Source organism: Elephantulus edwardii, unplaced genomic scaffold, assembly GCF_000299155.1.
Source record: "Elephantulus edwardii isolate Elephantulus edwardi_28Jun2011 unplaced genomic scaffold, EleEdw1.0 scaffold00191, whole genome shotgun sequence".
Taxonomy (NCBI): domain Eukaryota; kingdom Metazoa; phylum Chordata; class Mammalia; order Macroscelidea; family Macroscelididae; genus Elephantulus; species Elephantulus edwardii.
Genome location: NW_006399941.1, coordinates 4,581,346 through 4,595,412, shown reverse-complemented (window position 1 = coordinate 4,595,412; position 14,067 = coordinate 4,581,346). Strand labels below are relative to the sequence as shown.

Sequence of the window (14,067 nt, the reverse complement as noted above, 5' to 3'; positions counted from 1 at the left end):
GCCTGTTCCAGCAGCAGTTTGTAGATTGACCTTCACATGGATCTTTACTGTCCCTATTTGTACATCTATGTGTTTAATCTCTTTCTTCAATTAACTCTGAAATAATTGGATTTAGAACACACCCCCTGCTTGTTTATGATCTAGTTATTACAGCAAAGAAAACCCTATTTCCAATGAGAGTAGACCAATAGGTATAGGCAGTATTATTCCAGCACATATTTTCCTTGAAGCCACTATTTTAATCCAGAATAATCTCCCAACAGCAGGTAGTTTGTCTACTGAGGAGAAGAAAAAAAAATAATAAACCCAATGAGCAAAACAGAGGAAGTGACTGTGGGTGCACCGAAATTGCATTTCAGTGTTTCATTAAAGTGCCACAGAGGGCTTGAGCAGGGTGGAGATTTATGATGGCACAGGATCGGCAAGGATTGATCCACTATTCACAGGGTCTCTGTGAGTCCCGGTTGACTCGATGGTGCCTAACAACAACGGCAATAATTACATTACTCCTGTGAAGTCGCACTGAGGTGAGGAAACCTACACATCTAAAAGAAATATTCCACCAACTCTAATTCAAGGACATTTAAATAGTTAAATTTGTGGAACTGGGTTAAGGTTTCTGAACTTCAGGGAAACTGGGCACCAAATTCAATGTGTTCTTCTCTTTCCTCAATGTACAGTTTTGTTTACTGTTGGTGAACACCTTGAAATCTCCTCTCACATGATTAACTGCCTCTGAAAGGCTGCTGGAGGATTAGCTACAAGCTGGTTCTGACTCGATAATGCTCCAACAACACAACCACTAAGATAAGGAAATATTCTCCAAGGGAGATTCAAATAAAAAGATGGTGGTTGGTAGCTCAGGAGTGTAATTCATGAGAACAGTCCTTCCTCCAACATCATTCACTTTCATAGGGAGCCTTGGTGGGATGGAGGTTAAACACTTAGCTGCTAACAGGTGAGGTCAGCAGTTCATCATGCTTGGAAAGGTACAGGGGTGGCAAAAGAAAAAAGACCCTCAGCCGGGTGGCTTGACAAGGTGACTGCAGCAATGGGCTTGAGTGTGTCAGAGATTGTGAGGATGGCACAGGATAGGGCAGGGTCCAGATCTGCTGTTCACAGGGTCGCTATGGGTCATACCGGACTTGAGGACACCTAATAACAACAGTAATATATTGGAGAGAGATGAAAAGTCTGCTCCTATGAAGACTTACTGTCTTGGAATCCCTACTTGGTAGTCATACTTAGTCCCACAGACATGAACCCCAACTGTTGGTGGCAGTGTGTGTGGCTCTTTGGTTTCCATCTTACAAAGAGGAAAGAGGGGAAGGAGAAGGTCAAGTTGAAGGCAGGTGTGGTGTCCTATGTCTGTCTCTCACTCATCTTCAGCATCTCTTCCTCCGCAGATGGTCGGCTGTGACTATGAGATCGATTCCAACGCCACGGAGGATCGCTGTGGCGTGTGCCTTGGGGACGGCTCTGCCTGCCAGACTGTGAGGAAGATATTTAAACAGAAAGAAGGCTCTGGTAAGCAAACAAGCAAATAACCTAAGTGGCAGAAGATGGAGTAGGGAAGGTAAGAGGAATGAATGATTGGCTGTTATGTGTTTCCCAGTGGGCTGTGACTTGGAAGGAATCAAGAATGGATTCAAGCTCTGGTGGCCGCGTCCACAGGGTGTTGCACTGCCAGCTCAAAGGCTGCACCTCTTCAGGTTTAAATCCACCAGTGTCTCCTCAGGAGAAGGACACACAATCATCTCCTATGTGATTGACAATCTCAGGAAGCTCAGCTATTTGTCAGTTCCAACTCAGCGGCAATGAGTTGAATTGATAAGATAAAAGGAAGCTCTGGTGGTATAATCTGTAGAGAGCTGTGCAGCAAACCTAAAGTCTGCTCATCTCGCGTGGTTCAGACGCTCAGTGGCCCTAGGAAAGAGAGATGAGGAATCTCCTTTCATTGCTATTTGCAGTCTTAAAAGCCTGATTGCAGGGGGTGGGAGGGTGGTGGTCACTATGGGTCAGAACCACTCGGACGGAAGTCAGCGAGTGAATGATATAGATATAAAGGCTTTTGGACAGTTTCTGAGATGCTGTTGATTGGTAAGCAATTACAAAGAACATCACACTGGCAAGGAAGGTGTAGATATAGCCTCATGGTTGCCCATAGGCTCCAATACAGAAGTGTGACTCCCTGGAAGAAAGTCCCCTTTGGAAAGAGACATCACAAAAGGCTTCAGGGCTGATGGCCAAAGGCATGAGATGGGATGAGGAACTGTAGGGAGAAGTGAGCAAAAGCTGGCATAGAATGCCAACACAAAGGCAGATTCTGAAAGTGAGGGCAGAGGAGACTCGGGGAGTTTAAAGAAAGCAAGCTTGGTGTGTGCTCCAGGTCAAATGGAAGGAAAGTAAAATTCAGCTCACTCCTACCTCCAAACTCTTCCTGTTTGAGTTCTCACCCAAGGACTTCTATGGCTCTCCATCTGACTTCCGACTTCATTTACTTCTTTTCCTTTTGACCCTTACCTTTTCCCATACCTGCCATTTATAAAGTTCTTCTTTGTGCAGCTCTGGGCTATTAATAATCTTTAGGGAGTGGAGAGCCCACCCTCATTCCTACTAGCTGTGACACTAGGACAGCTCAACATTGAGTTCTTTTACATGATTTATAGTTAGGAGAATCTTAGGTGAGAGGCCAAATAGGTCTGAAAAAAAATAAATCCAACTCAGAGTATCTTAGGTTCAATTCCCCAGGAGTACCTGAGACAGGAATTCAAGAATATATAGTTGATTTGGGATGGGAGCATAGGAAACACCAGCTGGATATTGGTAAATAAAACAGGAAGGAAGATAACCAAGATGGGTGTGTCATCAAGTCACTTAATTTTAAAACTTAAGAGTCTTAAAAACTGAAGAAGAATGCTGAACATCCCATACATGGCCAAAATAACAAACAAATATGTATGTCTTGGAGAAGGTCTAGCTGGAATGCTCTTTGGAGGCAAGGATGATGTGCTTCATCTCACAAACTTCGGGCTTGTTTCTAGGAGAGGCTATCTTTTTGGAGAGGGACCTGATGCTTGGAAAGGTAGAGGGTCGTGAAGGAGAGGAAGACCCTCAACCATGTGGATTGACACAGTGACGGCTGCAATGGGCTCTACTGTGTAAGGAAGTGTGAGGATGGCACATGACTGGACAAGGTTCAGATCTGTTGTTCATAGGATTGCTGTGTGTTGTACTTGACTTGATAATATCTAACAACAATTAGCATCTGATACTTCCCCCCCTAATGATTGCATCCACTCCCATCAGTCTACACTAATGGACAGGGGCTGCTACTTCTCTGGAAACGTGAACTCCAAAGCGAAGCAGGTGATTGAAGTTGGGAGCCTATTGTGCACATTACAACATGGAAACAGGCAGTATCTGACACACAAGGTGATGTCTGTACAGTTGAGCACTACTCTCCTGGTCCTGGAAAAGCAATGCCACCTGCTTGGCATCCAGGATGAAGTTCCTGAGAGAACCAAATATGTTCTTCAATTTACTAAGTAACTCTGTGTTCCCAAGTAAATATAATAGTCGGTGATTTAAAGATGATTAATTTCTATCCTCACTTCCTCGTTTGTGGTTACTGAAGTAATAAAATTAAATTGTGACATTATCAGTGGTGGCCTTGCCCTTCAAAATTCCTCATTGCCGGCTCATATTTGTTGTTCTTAACGGGCAATTGGATATTCTGGATGTAAAACAGTCTTATAATTACTTATCAGAAATGTACAAGAGAACTCATTATGTTTTAAACTTAAGTATCCTCAGTCTTATGTTTTTCTGTTGTTTTTTTAAAGCTTTTTTTAAGAATTACATTTATTGTTGTTGAGCTTTTTTTAATTTTTATTACTTTTTTTTTTTATGTGTGTACCATCAAATCAGATCTGACTGGTATAGGAGGAGATTGTCCCTCCTTCTTCAGCAGAGCATCTGGTGGATTCAAACCTCACATCTCTGGGATTGCAGTGCAGCTTCTTGCCACTAGGCCACCAGAGCTCGCACAGTCTTATGTTTTTAAAGTCTAAATGATCCAGGTCATCTTCTTTGCAATTACTTGTTACGCATCAGAAAGCTGGACAATGACTAGGGATAATAGATGGAGAGTTGATGTCTTTGAGCTATGGTACTGGAGAAGAGTATTGACTGCTAGGAGAACAAACAGGTTTGTCCTAGAAAGGGTGATACCAGGCTGCTCTTTGGAGGCAAGGATTCTGAAGCTTCATCTGACATATGTTGGGCATGTTGCAAGGAGAGACCAGTCCTTGGAGAGGGACGTCATGTTTGGGAAGGTGGAGGGACAGCGCAGGAGAGGAAGACCTCCAATAAGATGGATTGATTCAGTGACTGGGGTAATGGGGGTAGTTGTGTCAGAGATAATAAGATTGGCACAAAATGGAGAATGGTTTCGGACTCTTGGATATAGGGTCTCTATATCATTGATTTCACATGTAAGCAAGATTCTGCTGAAGATTATCCAAAAATGACTGGAACCGCACATCAGCAGAAAACTGCCAGACGTCCAGGCTGGGTTTAGAAGGGGTCGTGGTACTAGGATATTGTAGCTAATGTTAGATGGATCTTGCCCGAAAATAGGGAGTACCAGAGGAATGTCTATCTGTGTTTCATTGGTTATGCAAAAGTGTTTGACTCTGTGGACCATAACAAACTGTGGCTAACACTGATAAGAATGGGAATCCCAGAACACTTGATCGTGCTAATGCGAAACCTACACTTAAACCGAGAGGCAGTCGTCAGAACAGAGCAAGGAAACACTGCATGGTTCAAAACTGGGAAGGGCGTACACCAGGGATGTGTCCTGTCTCCATACCTTTTCAACCTGTACGCAGAACAGATCATCCGGGAGGCTGGGCTCTATGAGGAGAAAGGTGGCATCAGGATTGGTGGAAGATCTATCAACAAGCTGCATTATGCAGATGACACAACCCTGCTTGCTGAAACTGAGAAGGACCTGAAGCGCTTGCTGCAGAGGGTCAAGGACTGCAGCCTTCAGTATGGACTGAGACTCAATGTCAAGAAGACAAAGATTCTCACGACTGGATCAACTGGCAGCATCAGGATGGATGGTGAAGAGATTGAGATTGTTCACAGCTTTAGTCTACTTGGTGCCACAATCAACACTCTTGGCACCAGCAGCCAGGAAATTAAAGGATGTGTTGCGATGGGAAAGCCTGCTGTTAGGGACCTCTCTAAAGTACTGAAGAGCAACAGTGTCTCTCTGGAGAATAAAGTGAGTCTGGTACAGGCCATGGCCTTTGCAATCACATGTTATGCCTCAGAGAGCTAGACAATTACTAGGGAGGACAGAAGGAGAATCGATGCCTTAGAGCTTTGGTGTTGGAGAAGAGTATTGAGGGTACCATGGACTGCTAAGACAAAAAAAGATTCATCTTGGAGAGGGTTAAACCGGGCTGCTCCTTGGAGGCAAGGATTCTAAGGCTTCGCCTGACATACTTTGGTCATGTTGTAAGGAGAAACCAGTCCTTGGAGAAGGACATCATGCTTGGGAGGGTGGAGGAGGGGAAGGCCCTCTGGGAGATGGATTGATTTGGTGACTGGGGTAATCAGAATGAGTGTGATGGAGACAATGAGATTGGCACAGGACAGAACAGAGTTTAAGGCTGTTGTACATAGGGTTGCTATGAATCGAAGCACTCGATGGCACATAACAACAATAACATAAGCCACAGGAGACTCGATGACACATAAAAACAACAACAATGTTTTGTATACTCTGATGTCTTATAAGGTTAGTGGTTTTTTGTAATTATATTCCATTATCTGTTTATGTGGTTGATATAATGTACTGTTGAGTCAGAACAGATCCAATACCCAGCTAGTTTTCAAAGATTATAAATCTTTGAAGGAGATTTCCCATCTTCCACCTGCAGACAGCTGGTGGTGTATTTGAACTGCTTGCATTTGGGTTGACGGCACAACTTCTTATCCACTAAGCCACCCGCCTTAATTATTTAAGTTTGTAAAACGTAAATTAAAAATCATATTTTAGTTTTATTTCTTTTTGAGGCTCTAATACATCTTGCTTTCCACATTGTGGTAACTCCTATGAAATCTCGAGTCTCCTGCATGTAATTTTTTTTTCCGTTTACAACACATATAGTATGCAAAGAAGTGGTGTTAGCCTAATGGTTGACTTTTTTTAGCCATTACAGTTTGCTGTCTCTGGTCTCCAGCTACCTTAACTGCAGACCCGTGGTCTTGCAAATCAGTATGGTCTTGCAAATCACCAATGACTGTGGGGCTAGGATAAGAGAAAGAGTGCTTCCAAGCCTGGGCAGCAAGATTTGAGGGAGACTAGAGACTCCTTGGTGGTGGAGAAATTGTTGCATTGCTGTGGAGAAACTATAGCAAAGTGTAAGCAGAAGAGCCCTGACAAAAATGTCACAGTTAAAGGTTTTTGCTACTCTTGCCAGATGCTTAAAAAAGAAGCTGACTTATAACTGCTTGGAGGCAAACCTTGTTAGATGATTTGGATTTGACTGTTGAACTGGAACCAGAGCCTAGACTAACTGAGAAATTATGCCTTGGGACTGTTGGGCTAACACTTGGATTTGCATTGGGTGATACTCTTTGCCTCTCCCCTCTCCAACTTACTTCCCTAATAAACCCCATTCTTTGTATCACAGTTGTGAATCTGTGCGTCAACAGTGTGTGAACAGAACTCTTGCTGCTGGTGTGGTTCTAGAGGCACCATAGGGCTGGCTTTGGGCTCTTGATCTGCTTTCTGTTCTGGGGTGGGGGGTGGGGGTAGTGAAGGGCAATACTGCTCTTACTCCCTCTGGCCCTTTCAGAGAGATGCTCACTGCCCTGGGCCCCCGTGGCCCGTTTTCTGCTCCTACTTAGACAATAGAAAAATAAGGCATGTGTTATTTACATAAGATATATTGACTCACTGGCATATTTCTTATTTTGCTGCATTGTTGTATCTTATAGTTAATTCTGTTTCTAGAAAATTATTAATGACTAGCACGATTAACTTTCATCTTTCCCTTTCTCCCACTTCCAAACCATAATGTTGTTGTTATTGTTGTTAGGTGCCATTGAGTCAAGTACAACTCATAACAACCCTATGAATGGAAGATCTGAGCCTTGTGCTATCCTGTGCCATCCTCACACTTCCTGACACACTGGAGCCCATAGCTGCAGTCACTGTGTCAGTCCACCTGGTTGAGATCTTCTCTTTCGTCAACCCTCCACCCTTTCCAGCATCATGTCTCTCTCCAAGGAATAGCCCCTCCTAGCAACATGCCCAAAGTATGTGAGGTGAAGCCTCATCATTCTTGACTCCAAAGAGCACTCCAGCTGCCCCCTCTCCAAAACATAGCTGTTTGTTCTCTTGGCCGTCCATGGGATTTTCAGTGCTCTTCTCCAACACCTCAGCTCAAAGGCATCAATCATTTTTTTTGTCATCCTTATTCATTGTCCAGCTCTCAAATGCATGACAAGTGATCAGAAAGACTGTGGCCTGAATCAGACACTTAGATGCTATTAAATAAAGTACAACTTATAGCAGCCCTATGAATAAAAGTTCTGAACCTTGCTATATCCTTCACCATTCTCACCCTCTTAATATACTCAGCCCATTGTTTCAGTCACTGTGTCTCTTTTGTCACTGTATACCCTTCCCAGTATGGTATCTTGTAGCAAGGCCCTTCCTAACAACATAACCAAAATATGTGAAACTAAATTTTACCACCCATGTCTGTAAGATGCACTCTGGGCACTTCACCGAAGACGACATTCAGATGGCTAACAAACACATGAAGAAATGCTCAAAATCCCTAGCCCTAAGAGAGATGCAAATTAAAACAACTATGAGATATCATTTCACCCCAGTCAAAATAGCAAAATTTAACAGAACAGCAAGCAACAAATGCTGGCGAGGTTGTGGAGAAACTGGAACCCTGATTCACTGTTGGTGGGAGTGTAAAATGGTGCAACCACTGTGGAAAGCAGTATGGCGCTTTCTCAAAAAGGTGCAAATAGAGATACCATTTGACCCAGCAATTCCACTACTGGGAATATACCCTGAAGAGACCATAGCTGACATCCAAGCAGATATATGCACACCCATGTTTATTGCAGCTTTGTTCACAATAGCAAGGAGTTGGAAACAACCTAAGTGCCCATCAACAAACGAATGGCTAGAGAAGCTGTGGTATATTCGCACAATGGAATACTATGCTGCATTAAAAAACAAGGAACTCATGCAATATTATTCAAAATGGTTGACTCTGGAGAACATTATGCTGAGTGAAATATCCCAGTCACAAAAGGACAAATATTACATGATGCCACTGTTGTAGAATGGGACTGTCCTTGGGGTTGGGGAGAGACTGAGTAAGATGGGTTCAATAATGTATACTGCACTGAAACAGAGGAGGGAGAGAACCGTTTAAAAGAGAGATATAACTGGGTATTTCTGTCATCACAGGAGACTAGAGCGAGGGCTACATGGTGGAGGGGACCTGGGGGAGGGTTTGTAAAACAATGAAAGAATCTTTTCTTTTACTTTTCCATAATTTTTGGACTCATGTACTTATAACTTGTTAGTCAAATTTGTGTCTTCTAGGTTGCAACACCCCCATGATACATCTTCAAGGATATGAACATGTACGGCCAAGCACAATCAATAAGAGTGCATATAAATTCCAAAATCAATCTCCATAATAGTCTATGTGTTTCCTACTGCCAAAGGGGCCCTTTAGAGTAATGAGAGAAGATCTTCACCCTGAAACCCACAGAGTCCCTTTTCAGCAGGAAGTAGCTAAGAGAATACACCATCCCCTTTTCCTTATGACTCAGGGTGAAGTCTCTCTCAGGGAGGAGTGATAGGGAATAGCAAAGGACACACTGACAAAGAAGATTAATCAGAACTGGCTTTGACAAGCACTGTGGCATTTGGACAAGAACAAACTGGGAGGAGGGTAGAGAGAATAGTGCAACAATGAATGAGTGGAAGCCCAAAATCTCTGTAAATGTTTATGAAAATTAATAAAATATAATTATAGAAAAAAAAAAGATGTACTCTGATTGCACTGCCACCAAGACACACTCATTTGTTCTTTTGCCAGCCCTTGGGATATTTAGTACTTTTATCCAACACTGCAATTCAAAGGCATCTTTATTCACTGCCAACTTTCAAATGCCTAGAAAGCAACTGAACATACCTTGAGTCAGGCACATCTTCGTCTTTAAATGGACCTCCTTGCTCTTTTAGCACTTTGGAGAGATCCTTGACAGAAGATGTTCCCAATGAAATTCTTTTTTCAATTTCTTGGGGACTCTTACTGTGAGTGTTGATTGTGAAATTAAGTCATTGTCAACCTCGATCTTTTCTCTATCTATAATGATGTTACCTGTCGACCTAGGGATGAAAATTTTTGTGTTCTTGATGTTGACATGTAATACATATTGTAGGCTGTAGTCTTTGATCTACAACAAGTGTTTCAAGTTCTCTTCACTTCCTACTAGCAAAGTTGTGTCATCTGTATAACACAAATTGTTGCTGAAGTGTCCTCTAATCTTCTTGCTACATTCTTCATGTAGTCCAGCTTCTAGAATTATTTATTTAGCCTATAGATTGAATAGTTCTGGGAATTTATTGTTTGTGACCTCTCCAAAATATTGAAGAGCAATGGTGTCATTTTGAAAATTAAGATGAACTTGATTCAGTCCGTGGTCTTTACAATCACTTCCCATGCATCTGAAAGCTGGACAATGGATGAGGATGACAGAAGGGGAACTGATGTCATTGAACTACGATGTTGGAGAAGAGTTTGAATATCCCATGGAAAACCAAAAGGACAAACAATGTGTCTTGGAGAAGGTGCAGCCAGAGTGCTACTTTGAGGCAAAGATGGTGAAGCTTTGTGTCTCATAGTTTGGGCTTGTTGCTAGGAGAAGCTATTCTTTGAAGAGAGACATTCTGCTTGGGAAAAAATGTGTGATATTAAAGGAGAGGAAGACTCTCAATCAGGTGGTTTAATACAGTTATTCCAGAAATGGACTCAGGGTGCATCTCTGTTACTCATAGGACAATATACATTGTACTTGATTTGACTTGGCAATATAACAACACTAAGTGAGAAATGAGAAAATGTGCTATTCAGAGCAATGTGAAGGTATGAGACCAGGACATTATCTAAATGATACTTACACTGGGGAATTCACTCCTCCTGACTTCAATTTCTGAATATCTTTTTACTGCTATTCAAGATTTTTCATCTTCCCTTTCCTGATAATCCAGGGCAGATCTGATCGTATATTTGTTGATATTTAAGTGTTGAATTGAGCCGATTTTCCTGGTGTTCATGCTCATGACCTCCTTGGGATGTCCTGTCTTTCCCACCAGATGGCAACACTGTGGCCACAAGTTAGTGCCACAACTTAGGAACATAAAACCCATCTTGGAGATTCTCCATAATAGCTTCTATTGGAAAAAATGAAAAGAATTTGGCATCCAGGTATGATGTCTTGCTGGCTATGATTACAGGCATGTGGAATTCACACTTGGGCCCTGTTGTTGTGAGATACCATCAAGTCGACTACAACTTATAGGAGCTCTGTAAACAACACATCTGAACCTTGCCCTGCCTGCACCATCCTCAGAGTCTCTGCCATGTTCAAGTCCATCATTACTGTCACTGTGTCAAGCCATCTATTCAGTGACTGACCTCTCTTTCTCTGACCCTCTGCTTTTCCCAGCATGATGTATTTTTCTAAGTACTAGTACCTGCTGACAACATGCTCAAGTTATGCAAGACAAAGTATAGTATATTAAGTACAGATGGAAAGAATGCCCTACTTCATGAGAAGTATTAATTAAACACTATAATGAATTGGCAAAAGAGATGCCAGCCTCTGTTCTTGTCTCCTTTATATAATCATAACTAGAAAATTCCCCTTACTTTTTCAAAGCTCTTCATGGATCTAGTACAGTCTCATGCAAGCGTAATCTTCTACCAGCTGCTCTGTGGGAGAAGGATGGGTGACTTACTGCCTTTGAAAAACTGGTGGAGGGTAAACTGTGGGGCAGTTCTGACTCAAAAGCGCACAACACAACATGTATAAATAAAGTCACATATATTTAGTGATGAATAATTAATATGGCCATAGTTCTTTCCACAAGAATTCTTTATAACCGTCTCTTCCTTATCCTTTCTGAGCTTGTTGCACCATTCTGAGACTAGATGTGGTTGTTGTATTTATGTGCCATTGAGATGCCCGAGATGCATAACAACCCTATGTACAATAGCTCAGAACCCTGCCTTATCCTGAGTCAATCTCATCATCTCCGACAGACTCAATCTCATTTCTCTAGTCACTGAGTCAATCCATCTAGCCCTGAATTTTCCTCGCCTGTGCTGACCGTCCACCCATCCAAGCATAATGTCCTTCTCCAAGGGCTGGTCCCTCTTGGCTATGTGCTCAAAGTGTGTGAGACAGAACTTCAAAATCCCTGCCTTCTGAGAACAGCTTGGTTCACCCTCTCCAGCATAGACCTGTTTATTCTCCTGGCAGTCCATGGTATGTTCAATACTCTTCTTAAGCACCACAACTCAAAGACATCGATTCTTTTTCTATCATCCATAGTCATTGTCCAGTTTTCTGATGCATAGCAAGTAATTGCAAAGACCATGGCCTGTATCAGGTGCACCTTAGTCTCCACATTGACACTGTTTCTTTTCAGTTCTCTGGAGAGATCCCCAGCAACAGACTTTCCTAATGCAATTTTTCTTTTGATTTCCTGAATATTGAAGCCAATTTGTCTTTTAATTTTCTGATTACTTGGTGATTGTGGAACCAAAAAAGCTGAAGTTGTTAACTGTCTCAATCTTTTCTCCATCTATCGTGAAGCTGCCAGTCAACCCAGTGGTGAGAATGAGATATTTGGTGTAGAAGGACCAGGACTGTAGTCAACTTAGCCCTAGGGCAGAGATTAAATAAAAGCTTGCTTCAGGAGAAAGATGGTAGAGCATTGTTCTCTGTTCTGCCAAGATACCTTTGTACTTGGTACTTGACCTTGAGCCCAAACTCATGTGACTCTTCTTTGATCTAGAACACTGACTCTCTAGTGACCAATTTCCTAAATATTGGTTTCTTTTCTGTTGCCTAATCTCTGTATACTCAACTCTTGTAGGCTTCACTTTCCAGTAGACCTTTCCTGACCATTTTTAGCATCTTGGATTTTAATCCATTGGCTTTCTAAAAACCATGCAAAGCTCTTGGCTTCAGTTTCTCTAGAACTGTCCAATACTAGGCCACATGTCCACTAAACTAACCCTGTTTTTGCTCACACCAACCTGTTTTATCTTGTAGTGACCTGTTTTCCCACCTAGAAACAAGAGGTCTCATTCTCTGAGTGCCCTGAAGCTGGTATATATGACTCACTGGATTTCTTAACAGAATCTTCAACCTGGTAGCATTTACTGCTGCCTCTCTTATTTAATCATGACCAAATCACTCGTCTGACATTTTTTTTAAAGCTCTTTATGGATCGAGAACAGTTTTCATATTAACTTAATCTTTAATGATATTTCTATATATAAACGCAGTCGCATATCTATTTAGTAACTTTAATGTGCTTAATAGAATTATTGTAACTATCTTGGCGCCATATTTAGATGAACAGAGGTTTCCTCCACCTAATATAGATGAATGCTACATGCAGTTTCATTTGCACAGTTGAACAGGCTTAAATAAATACTACAGCAAGCAAACAGAAAACAATTGCAGTCTAGGAAGCAGAGACAGGACAAAGAAAGCCCCTCTGTCAGCAGCAGTTCCTCGAGGGTAAGCAATTCCTGGAATAGAGTACAAGTAGCGACTGCTGCAAAGTGTATGTGTGGAAGCACCTGATCACCTGGATAGCGCCTTCTGAATCTGGATTCTGTAAATTTTTGTACAAGAATCGCCTGTTGGTATAATCTGCAGGGTGTTTCACAAGCGCCGTGACTCGCTGGTGGTCTGAATCCATCAGTGCTTCCTTGGGGGAAAGATGGGTGATGTCCTCCTGTGTGACTTATGACCTTGGAAACATTTGGGACAGTGAGCCATGATTCAGTTCTTTTTTCCCATATATACTAATTTATTAACAAAATTCAAATACATTGTTTTCGAGAACAGATTCTTCCAATTTCCCTCACCTCCCGACCCATCAAATTGTACAACTCCATGATTAATCTCCCCCGCCCCCGCATACTGACATCCCTTTGCTTCCACCTTCCCCCACCCCCCACCTTGGATCCTGACCTTATTGTTAACGCTCTTTATGGATCAAGAACAGTTTTCATATAAACTTAATCTTTAAAGATATTTCTATATGTAAATGCAGTCGCATATCTATTTAGTAAATTTAATGTGCTTAATAGAATTATTGTAACTATCTTGGCACCATATTTAGATTAACAAAGGTTTCCTCTGCCTGATATAGATGAATGCTACATACAGTTTCATTTGCAAGGTTGAGCAGACTTAAATAAATACTCTGTGTCCACTTCAGGCCTGAGGGCTATGGGTCCTTGGGCCAAATGTGGATTCCCAGCATACAAAATCCTGCCAAGATATTGTCCTCACCTGGGACATTATTCTGCTGTGTCAACTGTGCACCTCAGTTAGAAGGCTTCAGCACCAAGACACAGGAATACATTCCTGGAAGAGAAGCTTAGACACAAGGATCTTCCTCCAGAACCATCAGAGAGAGAAAGCCTTTTCTTGGAACTGGTACCTGGGACTTTATGGGACTCAAAGCCTCATAATCTGTGAGCCTTATCTGTCAGTTTGGAGAATTGATCTGCATATTGCTAATTACTCTATAGTTTGGATATCTGTCTTCCTCCATGTTTATCAATGTTTCAATTAGGGCAGTGCTTGTCTGTTAATTTACCGTACTTGTGGATTGTTGTGATGCTGAAGGCTGTGTTGCTGGTGTTTCAAATGCCAGAGGGGGAGGGGTCACCCCCTGGTGGACAAGTTTTC

At 42.1% G+C, this 14,067-nt stretch overlaps 1 protein-coding gene across 1 annotated transcript in view; it reads left to right on the top strand.

Moving 5' to 3' along the window:
- ADAMTS12 (ADAM metallopeptidase with thrombospondin type 1 motif, 12) overlaps positions 1 to 14,067 on the top strand; it is a 680,205-nt gene that overhangs the window by 494,909 nt on the left and 171,229 nt on the right. Inside the window, exon 14 of the mRNA XM_006896807.1 lies at positions 1,407 to 1,527. Within this exon, the coding sequence (XP_006896869.1) occupies positions 1,407 to 1,527 (121 nt within the window). The remainder of the gene's footprint in view (positions 1 to 1,406; positions 1,528 to 14,067) is intronic.